General features: G+C 35.3%; 1 protein-coding gene across 1 annotated transcript; it reads right to left on the reverse strand.

Moving 5' to 3' along the window:
• Window positions 1-974: 974 nt before the first annotated feature.
• Window positions 975-10,125, reverse strand: LOC117342808 (von Willebrand factor C domain-containing protein 2-like). The gene is made up of 3 exons (XM_033905064.1): window positions 9,796-10,125; window positions 8,534-8,833; window positions 975-1,183 (listed from the first exon to the last, which is right to left on the reverse strand). The coding sequence occupies exons 1-3, from the start codon at window positions 10,049-10,051 to the stop codon at window positions 1,020-1,022; spliced, it is 720 nt and encodes a 239-aa protein (XP_033760955.1). The 5' UTR covers window positions 10,052-10,125; the 3' UTR covers window positions 975-1,019.
• Between the last annotated feature and the right edge of the window lie 4,102 nt (window positions 10,126-14,227).

Here is a 14,227-nt window from a genome sequence, read left to right on the forward strand (position 1 = left end):
TTCTTATCCATTATCCTTGCAAATACATGTAATAGCAATTTATCATACTGTTCTGTGATCGTGTTATTTTCCTTGAAGGACCCCATTACAAGAAAAAACCTACCTCGACGACACCCTCTCACTACTCAAATCATCTAATAGACTTATCTAGAGTAAATTTGACCTGAAAAATATTAACCTTTAATTTATCTGAAAATGACATGGAAATGAATTCCATTTCACATTAAGAAATTTTCAGGCCGATTTCAGGTCAATTTCTTGACATGAATAGACTAGTCTGCTCTTTCCATGTCAATTTGACCTGAACTGTCCTAAATTTGACCGGAATTGACATGAAGACATGGTTAGAAAACCGAACAAATCAATATAATCATTTATTTGTTTCATTTCATATATTTAAGTCAAATGGTGTTAATATTATCTGTAAAATAAAAAATAACAAAACGTTGTCTTTAATCTACCAACAAACTTGAGTACTTTTTGCACAAGTGCACCTGTACAGGTACTCGAATCGTTATATTAATTAACACACATACATCGCTACAACAATGAGTATTTCGACCGAGAAATTACCCCGGGCATTATCTTTACAAGTTCATTTGTCAATGGAAATGAAAAAATTAAGGAAACGACCGATTTTAAGATTATTATAAACAAGCATTCTGGTAGTATTGCTACAGCCATATATGTCCCCTACCGTTCGTCACTAAAATAGCAACAGTGTCCTTGACTTTGACCCCAAAACTCTGAAACTAGAAATTGATCTGAAGTTACTCAGACCTTAGTTACATACCAACTTTCACTGACACACATTGAGGAACGGCTGAGAATAAACTGGAATTCTGAGTAGACGGACTGACAGACGGACACATACAATCCCCCTGTTTCAACGGTAGGGAACTAATATTTGATAGGCAAGAAAGCGTGAGCACATCGACACGTTAATTAAAAAAAACCAGAAAACAACACAACAATATGTACGCTATTTCATTTTATTAGAACTACTCGTTATACATGTCCTACGGCATGGTGACTGGAACAGTCGTGGGGAGGTTGACACGACATATAGCTTGTTGACCACTTGATCCGAAGTGGAAACCGTCCGGACATCGACAGACCTGATGACCGTCATTATAATCCTTACCGGCCGGGATCTTTATGTTTCCAACGTAACAGTTAGGACCTGTAAATATATGTATGGAAGTACATCAGCAATCAGATTAATATGCGTGTGTTTCTTCAAGTCATAGTCTTCGACATCGAAGTGACAAAAATGCAGTTTTCAGATAAACGACTCTCAAGGAGTAAATTAAAAAATATGCCTAACATTGTTTTATTTTCACAGGCATAATCCAAATTTAAGAAATATTGACGATGGTTTCCCGCGAACTTATTATACCAATAATAATTAACTACCGATTTCAACATTCAAAAATCTCATTTCTCACGTTATCTTAAAGTAAAAAAAAACACCTACATACGTTTTTCATTACACATTATATAGTTATATCAATTAAAACGGACGGTGCATTTGTGAGGAAATATCGTAGGTCAAATGCCTTGAAATGTATTCTTTGTTGAATTAATTGATTTATTCATTTTTCGCCATTCCCTGTATTGATTACTTAATTGATCTTTAAGGATGGGTGTATTTTGACAATACTTTTGTTGATGAAATACAAGGCATTATCATTATTTTCTTTTAATTTTACTTTACAGCTATGGTGATTTTTTGGATAAAAGTTAAAAGTACCCTATGCGTAGCTTTCACTGAGAATAACTCAAGAGAATTGTTTGTACATTTAATGTATAATTATTATGACATAATGTAATTCAAATAATGTTGATCAAACAGAATCATAATTATGTATCATCAAATCAAAGCAAATATTTGCAAAATGTGCCTTTCAATGATTTTAAGGCATTTCGAAAAGACTTCAAATGAAATTTTATTTTTCAATAGTTAGGTTTTTCTTTATTTCATGAATACGGGTACAGATGATGGACCTGTAGCATGTGGGGATAAAGGACTACCAAGTCTGTTCAAATGAAAGACCATGACCTACTTTCGAAGTAACAGGGTCAAGCATGTTAAAATGTGTACATGATTTGTTCTCAATAACTTAAATGGTTATAGACCTGGTTTTGGGTCTGTAGCATGCAAGTTGTTTGTATGAGCATCATTTTCCTTCTTTTAAAACCACAGAGGTCAAATATGTATAATAATTCTTTTGTTTTTCATGATAAACTAGATACCAAGACCCATGGTTACTTGCCAGTAGCATGATGGAATGTAGCATCAACATTAATGACACAAATAATTTTTAAAGCTGTATTAGTAGAAGTGAGTCATACCGGTCCATAATGATCGCATCTAGAATACCATTAATAATAATGGTAATTAGAAATCACGCTATCAGAGTTTCGATTAACGGCAGCGTTTAGGGACCAAGGATATAGGTTGTATACAAATGTCTCAAATATTGCACTTTAGACACCGTTCTGTGCAGCGTGACCTTATCTAATTCGTATTCTGTTACCTGAAACACCTGGAAGCAAAGGTCAAATACCAGTGGGAGTTTTATTACGACATACATGATTAGCAACATTATATATGGTTTTATTGTTATGAATTAAAACGGTAAAAAAAAAAAACAATTGTTAGCCAATTCAAGCTAGGGTAATAATGATATCAAGCCTCCTCCAAGTTATGAAATGGCTGCCAATGACCAATTCATGTGAGCATCAAACCTATATATATGATGTTTATGGAGCCAGAAGAGACACGAAAAAAACTACTTTATTGCTTACTTATAACAATAGGACACGGTTGAAGTTACATTGTACTGTCTTCAGCTAGAAGGAAGATGGAGATTTGGTACGCAAGGTACAGTGTCAACCTACACGGCAATAGGACGGAATGACGTAGCCTTGGTTGAGATCTAGGTCAGAGTTTACTATATTACCTGACAGAGATTGGGATAAAAGTTCAAAGATCAGAATCGAAGTAGTTCGAATAAAATTTTCGTGAATTTTCCCTACGATACACTCTTTAATCTTTTGGAGAACTTTATTTTTGACATTGAATACGCTTTACAAATCTGAACGCCTATCATGGATATATTCAAATGTTAGCTGGGCAAAGGGAAAGAAAACTTCTCTATCTACAATAAAATGGAAAAAGTACTTTAGATTATGTGTTAACATGTATGGGAAATTTGAAAGATGTTAGCCTATTCACGTCCAGAAGTCTTATATAACATTGGATGAATTTTATACTCATTACCAAAGGTGCTGTTGCAGAACCGCCCACAGCGATTTCTTGAAATCGACGATATTTTCCAGTAAAGCTATGAAAAATACATAAGGAACAAGATGTTGTTTTCCACTTGACCCATAAGCGCGCCCATAGCGCCATCTACTTCACTTTATCGTTTACAAGCATACCTGTGTTTTCACAGACCCATAAGTGGTATTTCTGTTTGTCACTGAGAGGTTTTCTCACGACTAGGTATTGTAATACATTGTAGTTTAAAATGATCAACAGTTGACCGTGAAAATACAAACGATTTTAGTACAAGATGACGTAGAAAACAAAATTCGAAAACTTTCATCAAATTCATTTTTAAAATCAAGCGGCAAATTCGGCACGATAATATGCGAGTACTATCGATGTTAGTGTTTTAAAAACATATTTGACTATCCCTCTGTATACCAGCAAAAGAAAGTCGTGCCTAATCACTGGATAAGGGCAGTAATTCAATGTTGAAATATGTATGTGGAAAAAATGCATGGGCGATACAAGTGGTCCTTGTCGTACACAACAATACAACGTATTGATTTATTATGAAAATGATTTGATACAATGTCCATGGCAATGTATTATGTTCTACTATGTATAACATACTTGTAGTAGTTCCGTATTACGTATGATTCATCATTTTTCTCACTTGACCATCTTCGTCTTCAGTACTTCTTCAAAGCTTCTCCTCCGTTGGGGTGTGCCGCACAAAAGTTCCCTTTGCCACTTGGTCTTTTGACTACTCACCGCGAATGTTCCTGGGCGTGTTGTTATAATTGCTGTTACGTTTTACAATTATATTTAGTTCAGTTATTCTGTAGTAAAGTTGTCTTTGTCTCAAATAGGAAAATGGAGAACTCCTGCGTTGGGTTGGGATGTAAAGTTAAGTTCGAGTACAACCAGGTTGGCGATGGTAAAAATCCGCGAAAAATTCAGGACTGGATGAAAGATGTTCTCCTTTCTGAAGGTGTCATACTTTCTGAATCAACAGAGGCAAAGATGTGTCCAAAATGCTTTCTCAGATACCTCAAGAAACGTCCTGCATCCGAGAATGCCAATGAACCGGAACGGAAAAAAGCTTCCGTAGACAATGATGATTCTGTTGACGAATCTGACACTCTGGACGGGTATCTTTCTGAAGATGATTTATACTATGCCCCTTCTTCGAACAGAAAATGTAGCATTTGTCGAACTTTCAACATGAAGAGTTCTAGCTGCATCAGTGAGAAAGCATGACACCAGCTGCATATCAAACATAAACTGTACATGCCTGAGAATTCCAGGGTGTGTTCAAGTCATCTTCTTGGTAAGGATATCAGTCCTGACATTGAGCCGGTTTTGACAGGGAGGGAAAAACTTGTTAATCACTTAGCCACCAAGTCACCAACTGTTATCAACGATTTTCTCAAAATCATGCAGAACATGTCCAATTACTTGTAACCGCTTGTATTCAACTTCGACAACATGGATGATGATTGTAATCAATTCAATCAAATACACGATGCATGTTCCGAAAATATTACTGGTACAAAAGCATTGTAATCTAAGAATGCCCTTCTGCTGTTTTAGGTTAAACTCAAAACAGACATATCTTTCACGTTGGCTTCTCTTTTCCGCATTCATAAATCGAGCGTCAGCAGCATTTTCCAGATCGTTACAGATGCTCTAAATCAAGCCGTAGTTCCCACACATCTTGGTCCGGATCACGTGTCTAGGGCGCAAGCGTTGGATCACAATACAGTTTTCACAAAAACATTCTTCGGCAACAAAGTCACTGTAATATTGGATGGTACATATATATATATCGGCAAAAGTGAAGAACATAAGTTTCAGCGGAAAAGTTACTGCGGTCAAAAAAACGCAACTACGTGAAGTTTATGAGTATTGTGTTCCCTAACGGTTACGTTTTAGACACTGTCGGCCCATTTCTTGGTAGTGATAATGACGCCAAAATCACTGACAAGATACTTACCTCATTACAAAGTCTGTCAGGTATCCTAGAGGAAGATGATCAGGTAATTGTAGACAGGGGTTTCCGAGACATTTTGAGCAAACTATCAGGGATACGAGACTCACATGCCGACATTTCTCAAACCTAGACAGAGTCAACATGATGGTATAGAGGCAAACACAGACAGGTGTATCACTAAAACAAGTTGGGTGGTCGAAAGTTATCACTCTCGTTTCAAGCAATTCAGATTTTCAAAAACTGAACTCACATCAAACTACTTCATCAAAAATCTCGAAAGTATTCTGAAAAGTGTCACGGCAAGTCTGAATTGGCTTCGTGGACCCATATGTCAGCCTTCATCAACAAAAGCAGCCGAAGATGAAAAAGTTGCTCTGGAGATGAAGTCACTTCTAAACAAGTCCAACATCCTAGCAGAGCGTGTTGAGAAAGAGCCAGACCTATCACGGAGAGCCAAATCCCAATGGCAGAAGCTAGAGGCAGCCCAGCTCGAGTTCCCACGTCTTGACCAAGAATATCTAGAAACTCTGGCATTTTGAACGTACCAGGTGAAGTTGGCCCCCGGACACATATCGCAACATTTGACAGCAGATGGAGATTATTAAGTCATGGCATACCAACACTCTTCTGACCTGATTCGATGTCAAATCCGATCTCGTCATAAATCGCAAACTAAATACAACATATGGAACCAGTACTCAGTTACCGAACAACCACCAATACAGAATTACTACTGTACGTGTCCAACCGGTCAATAGGACTGTTGGTATGTGTGCTCATATCGCCAGTGTACTCTTCTACCTTGGGGTCTATGTCCATAGTCAGTTTCGAAAACCACTTCGACCAACTAAGTTTATGCCACTGATGAAGTAAATAGCCCGATAATACATATAATCCAGAATGAAGGGAAGATACTACATTGAATGTTTCTGATATACACAACGTAACGTCATTGTCACTCTTCAAAAATGATCGACAGTGTCTAGAATGTAACTGTGAAGGAATATACAGATCTGTAATACTCATATATATATATTAAGTTCCAAATACACAAATAATACATGATGAGCTGAATGAGCAAGAACAAAACACATTAGTTGTACAACAAAGTCATGGAGATAGGAAAATTGGTAAAGGGACTAACATTATCCTGACAAAAATCTTGAAACAAATAGTTTCCTTGAAGGCGAATTCGTCCAATCGTGTTTCCTATAATATTTCAACGTATTTCTTGTCCGGACGAGATGTCTTCACTAGCATGCAGTGCTTTCAGCACTTTGATCTATATGAAGATTTGTGGTTACACAAATGAATGGAGATATTTTCCATCGACAAAATTCGATAGTTTGAATTAGACAAAATGCCGTTTAAACGTGCATTCAACTTGATGAGAAATATCATTTTTTTATGTTTGATGTCAAATTTCACAGAAACTAACGAAAAGATTCATACAATCGATATCCGATTACATTGTACGTTGCCCGATATATAAATGTAATTTTAGTACAATTTTCCTTACAAACAAATAAGATTCTGACTTGATAAAGTGTGCTTGTGAGTATTTACGACTTTTGTACAAAAAAAAAGCCTCGTTCTGGCATGTCCGGAACGGAACAAGGTTTTCATATGTACTATCAGATGCCCCATGGATATGTCTATCCGGGCATTAGGTAAAGGATCGATTTCCTTCGTGGGCGGTTTTAGACCATTCCTGCAACAGCACCTTTAAACATTGGTGAGTTTGACAATGCTGATTTGGCAAGTACTACTGGTGATAAATATTTTTGCAAAATTAGATTTATAGATCAGTGAGGAGGAAGTGGTTATTGCAATAGGATATCTAAAAAAGGGACAAACGTTGTAATGAAAATCATTTTCTAAATGATTTTTTTCTAGATTGTCTAGATTGCGAATGAATTGCTACCATGCCTTACAAATGTCTTTGAGAATATTTTCCAGTCCGGCTTTTCCAAGAGTATTTTTCAAAAGGTTGTATTATTCCAATTTACAAAAAAAAAGGTGAGATCTGAATATTTACAGAGGTTTTACAATAATATTTTGTATAGGTAAACTATTTACATCTGTGCTTCATAAGAGGCTGATTAAATTAGATAAACAGTATAATGCAATAACAGATGCTCAGTTTGGATTTAAGCCTGGATTTTCTACAGTAAACGCTTTAAAAAGTGGTTATATTGCTGCTTTTGAGATTATAAGAACACATTTGATTTGATTGATAAACGCCGTTTATGGCCTAAACTTATAAAACATACAATGATGATAAAATGTTAAAAATCATACAATCTTGATATGAAAATGTCTTGAATCAATGGTTTTTTGGGTTGTTTTTTGTTTTTTTTGTTTTTTGTTTTATCAGAGTACTACAGAAACACGATCGGTTAATTCCAAGGTAAAATTTTGTGACCCATTTGTACAGATTATATGTCAATGGTTTGATCAATTATGTATGCGGATGACACCGTTATGATTGTAGAGTCACCTCATTTACTCCAAGAAATGCTTGATGCATTGATATATATAATAATAAATGGAAGTTGACACTTAATGCTGATAAATAAAAAAAGTATGACCTTATGAAACGGAGGTAGACAACGTGGCAATGAAAAATGGTCTTACAAAAATGTAGATATTGAAACAGTTGGTGAACTGTTGTATTAAAGGCGTGTCTGGAACAAAGAATTGAGTCGAAAAACAAATGGTTAATTAACATTCAAAATGAACTAGATAAAAAAACTTATCTCTGGCACGAACCTGCAGCTGATTGTTATACTTATAGTGTAATACAAGAGTAAGGATGTGTATCAACAAGAAATCATTGACAGGTTAATGGTACGTCACGTGGAGTATTATATCAGTAGGGTGTCTTGCTCAAGGATATAACCAAGATGGCACAGACCGACCCGTTTCTCAGCTTCCAGAGAAACACAAACCGACTCGGATAGGGAACTTCGAACCACGCAGATCTTCACACCTGATATTACGTAACCGGTGCTCTATATATTTTACTTATTATAATAGGTAAACATCACTGCGTTGTCGTTGGATTTTCTGTTTTTGTTTTTTGTTTTTTGTTGTTTTTTGTTGTTGTTTTTTTTATTAATTACACAATATAAGAAATGTTCTGAACGATGCAGGACGTTTCGTCCCAGGTTATACATTTATAGGGATATTGCACCAGGACATAATATTAGTACATTGTACTATCCAATGACGATTTTATTAATACAAACAACGTCACTCACCATTCGGACAGACAGGACAGCAAACGTCTGGTTTGTGAATGGCATCGACGCAGGGTGAAAAAAAGCAATCTGCAATTGCGCAGCTCACACGACCGGAAGCTGCGTCACATTGACAGTGTTCACAAGCGGAAGGCTTGAAAGGTCCATCCGGGTACTGTTTCCCTTGATGAGTACATCCGTTAGGACGACAGATTGCCCTACCGGCCCCGCTAAAACCGTGTTCGCAGCGGCATACTTGGTTGTCAATAATATGGTCTTTTCCAGCGGATATTGTCACGTTTCCAACAAGGCAGTTAGGTCCTAAATATGAAAAGAAAAATAAGCTGCTTCATTAGGATATGTTGAATGAAGTTACGAAACAATTAAAGGATACAGCCATTTCGACAATAAAATGGGATTTTATCATCAGTTATAAACCTTAATTGTCGTAAATTTCTGGTACCTGTCCCTTCATAAACACCGCTTTTCTGAGAAACATTAATATTTGTGGTGCATTCAAATGTATTTACACAAAAGTACATATTAAACTATAAAGTATATAATTTCACTATGTAGTACTTCCAGTAAGTATGTGCAGTACATACCAATCAAATGCACTACATACATGTATTAACTATTTGTACATATTAACCACATGTAGTACATGTTTACCATATGTAGTAAATATTTACCATATGTAGTACATATTTATCATATTTCATTGCTTCTTAAAATCAAGCAAGAGGATGTGCCACAAGAAATGACAACTTATAGAAGCCCCCGCCTCCACAATTTAATCCAGCCATGTGACAGCAATACAAAGATATGCCATATATAGGACATTGTATATATTAACAATATCTTACACGTATTTACTATCCGACGTACATATTTACCATAAGAAGTACATATTTACAATCTGTTGTACATTTTTCCATATGTAGTACATATTCAAATTTATTGTACATTTTTTTCCCATATGTAGTACATATTTACAATCTATTGTACATTTTCCCATATGTAGTACATATTTACGTACATTTTTTTCCCAAATGTAGTACATATTTACAATCTGTTGTACATTTTTCCATATGTAATACATATTCAAATTTATTGTATATTTTTTCCATATGTAGTACATATTAACAATCTATTGTACATTTTTTCCATATGTAGTACATATTTACAATCTATTGTACTTTTTTTTCCATATGTAGTGCATATTTACAATCTATTGTATTTTTTTCATATTTACATATTTACCCCCCACATCACATATTTACCGTCCGGGCACGTTGGACAGCACTTTGTCGGGTCGCGGACAGGGTTAACACATTGAGTAAAGAAACAATCTGTAATAGCACATATGGGTAAGCCATTGTCTCCGCAGAAACAAGGGGAGCATGGATCTTTCTGGAAACTTTCTCCTGAATTATAGTAGGTGCCATTCACCAAACATCTTACACTATGTGTGGGTATGGTGGTCGGAGAGCCATCAATGGAAACGGCGCCAAGGAGAAACAATACCGTGACTAACATTCTGCTCGTTATGTCAAAAGGAACGTTATCTTTGGCCACATCGTGTCTTTGTATTGGAACGGATGTCTTCTTATCGCTCTGAATGCATTTCGTGACGTCATATAACCTTGATATGGTATTACGAATGTGGTAGATAAATATAAGCCGTTAGTCGAGATCTAGTTTAAATTAAGTGAAAAGGCTCCAAAATTAAACAAAGATATTCTCAATAAATGAATTATTGTTTATTGTGCAGGCGTATTAAGAGGTCGTTATGATATTGCACTGGCATTTCATCGAGGCGAACGAGGTTCAAATCCCTAATTTGACATTCAAATGCATTTGGGCCACCCATCAGATTATGTGGGTTTTGTAAGATTCTTCACGCGCAAACATCCGGGCAAACAAACGTAATTTAATAATATTTGTTGATATTAATTATTTTGCAATTGTTATAAAATACAATAAGCTTATATTTTGAGCTACAGTTAACTTCTTTGGAAAATCAATCACTGCCATCAGCGAAAACAAATCTTCAGCAACTGACAACAAGATCAAGTTTTTTAACAATTGGGCCCAGAATGTTTGGATAATATCAATTATTTTGTTTCATGGGGTTTACAGGGATGGTTGTCAAGATAATACCAACAGAATAAACAGCCACAAGAGAAAAACGAAAAGAAAAGAGAGGAAGGAAAGTTAAACTGGAGATACCAAATGCTGTAATGAGGTTGGAAGCCATATTTTGGTACATTAGTTATGTATTTGCCTTCTAAATAGAAGACATTGTAGCTAATTCCTGATTCTATATTTGGGAGCCATTTTTATACACCTCCTACAATAAAAATGCAGTGGACTGTTACCGTCTTTATTTTTGTGCTGTGTTGCGTGCCAATTTGTAGCAACTAACTTTTGTGTAACAAATGGGGACTTACGTTGTACTTGACACAATATAGCAAGCCAATTGGTTACAACGTCCAAATCAGTCACAACTGATTGAATTTCTTTAAACATATTTTATTGCCAGAAGGAAAAGTAATAAGTTTGGGCTCAAGTTACTACAATATTACCAACGCCCTCTTCAAAAACAAATACAAATATTACAGCATTTGGCAAAAGAAAAGTAGAGGACAATAGATTCTTATAATTGCGGTAGCATTGTTCTACGGACCAAAAGCAATATGATATAATTCATGAAAGTAAAGATATTGAAATATGTTGCTGGCTTTAATGAAATAACGCACATTTCTAAAAATTATAATATTTTATCAATAGGCAGATTTTCGTCTCCGATAAGAAGTAAACTAGTGTTGATGTTTACATCTTAATCACTGAGATTGTGAAAAAGATCAAAACGAGGGCAATCAAAGAATTCGTGCAATACATTCTCACATGGGTAACCACATAATCATTCAAGGGTTTCTACAAGATTAACACGAAAGAAATCGTATCTGAGCAGAACTATTTTGGTGACATTACTTTGTATTATTATAACAATGGAAGGTGCAGATTTATAGCTGATATGTACGCCATCCATAAACGAGGGGCTGGTGTAAAAAGGATTGATTTATAGTAGAAAGTCTGTAGTTTGGAATTTTAAAATTATTTCTATTTCTAAGAGAATATGGAGTATTTTATTCGACTGTATGGAATAGAATAACATTAGGAATATCTGGTGTTAAACCGTGTTTCCGACAAGTACCCGGATAACTGTAATTGGTCTTCTCTTGCGTCAATCAGAAAGTGTTTCGGATCCGGTTTCCAAATACAGAGTATCACTACCTCCGTGTGAAGGTAAAGCAGTCATGACTCTAATAAATCTTATCAAACACACTGTAACAACTACCTGTTATTACTATTTTGTACCAAATTGGGACGTCCATGACAGGATATTGCGTGTCAATTTGTTGCCAAAAAAATGGCACTAACATTGGCTTCCATGAATCGCGTTCTATGGATACAATTTTCGCGAATGATTTTAAGCAATCTGAATGTAAATATCCATGCATGTAGTCTGAATGAAGGTGCAATTTTACTGTGATTTTGATCAATTGGTCTTCCTTCCTTTATAGCAAAATGCTGTCAGGTGAATGCTATCATTTAATCCTAACAACTACTGAAGCAGAAAATAACCAATACATTCTTAGAAACGACAATAATCATAGACTAGGATCTGGGTTCACAAATATTACCTTCATACCTTCTACTATACGTACCTGGAACTCATTAGGTCTACCAATGCTATCATAGACCTCCTTACATCTATACAGCCATCCCTATCATTTTTCTTCAGTATTCGAAAGCAAAAATTGAACATTCTGCATACTAAACTAAGACACATATTCAGGTTCCTCAAATATGATCTTTATCGTGTGAATCTAGTTGAAGATTCTGCTTGCTTCTGCGGACAGCCATGTGAGAATGTCTTTCGCTATTTCTTGGATGTCTTTTTTTCGACAATAAAGGGAGTATTATGCTCTTAAATTTACATGTGGTACGAAATGGCTTAAATTTATAAATACTTTTGTTTGGTAGCTTAAATCTGTTTGTAAACCTCAACATCGTTGTGTTAAGATGTGTGCGTAGTTTCATCAATTTCAAAAATAGATTTTGAGAGTGTTATTTCTATACTGTATACTTGTCCTGCTATTTGATATATATCTATTCCATGTTAATGTCATTGTTATTATGTACATGTAAATGTATGATGGGAGAAGGTTCCAATTGTAGTTGTAATAACTTTACCCAATCCCTCGTTCAAATTAATTTTGGCAACAAGATATGTTTATAGTAGCAATCAATAATATGTAGAGAGTCTATGTATTGTCCTGCTCTGACATGATTATGTCGCTGCGAAATACAATAAACTCTCACATTGTTGTTCGAAAACATGAATTATGCACTCTTCGGCGCATACCTTGTCATTTCTAGTAAAACAGAACGACACATAAGATTTTTATTTCCTTGTTGGTCTCGTTATATAGGAGTAGTCTCCCTTTAGCCTCAAACGGGGCTCGGTTTTATGTTCACTACGAAAGAAAAGCGCATATTTTACCAGAATGTAACAGGGCGCATGATTTATTAGATTTATATATCACTGTCTTCGCTAGGGATCGAACCCAGGACCTCTGGCTTACTAGTCTTACGCTCAATCGATCGAGCAGTAGAGAAAATCTCTCTAGCTAAGTCGGTATATTGCGGATAGTATTTACCAGGGTTGCAAGAAGGTCTGAAGATATTTTAAAAATCAGCCCCAATGCCTACTTAGTCTTTCCTAAATTAAAACAAAGTATACCTGATAGATATTCTGAAAGTATAAAATCTTTAATGGATTGAGCTTGAAGTTTAACATCCGGGTGGTTCAGGCGATGAGGGGACAATTTACTGCCAATCTAATAAAGTATCAATAACAATTAATGTCAAAATATCAACAAAAACATGCTTTTAATTAAAAACAAATAAGCAGGAAATCCCTTTTCGTTGGCTGTGCGTTTTATATTTTACAAACACTGTGATCTTGACCAAATATCTTACTTCTTTCGGATGCATCTCAATCGGCTGTCGATGATCGCTGGGCCGAGTGAAATGAAGGGAAGTAACTCTGATATATCAGAATTCTAATCTAAGTTCTTGGTTATACTGCAATCGTATTTGTGCATGTGCTTCGTGTTCAGATGATCCCTGATAGGGTACTCCAGAGACTTGTATATCAGGTATATATATGATATATACGTATCTGGATACTCCATGGACTGGCTACAAGAATAAATCTCGATGGGCCTGCAAAAAAAGTACATTGAAAGCTTTTGTCGAGGCCCATTTGAATGGAAAAATAAAATTGCCAGGTCTGTCCTTATTGTAATCCATATCTTATTATCGATTACATATTTACTGGTGTTTTTATTTTTTTATTTTTTTATTATTATTATTATTTAGCCATTTCAATATAACCAGTTGGTTTTATATAATTATTTCCTCGTATCAGTTTTCTTGTACAGATTTTATATTTATTTACTTCCTCGGCCACGCTTATAGTGTGAAATAAAAAGTCCCTTTCAAAGTAGATAATTAAACGTAGCCGACAAAGATTTGACTATATACAATACATGCATGAATGATACTGTAATGTGGTATAAGATATTAAATTCATAATCAAATTTTATGGAGTAAATTAAGTTGTTAAACAATGCTGATACT

This window comes from Pecten maximus, chromosome 14 (genome assembly GCF_902652985.1).
Source record: "Pecten maximus chromosome 14, xPecMax1.1, whole genome shotgun sequence".
Lineage (NCBI taxonomy): Eukaryota > Metazoa > Mollusca > Bivalvia > Pectinida > Pectinidae > Pecten > Pecten maximus.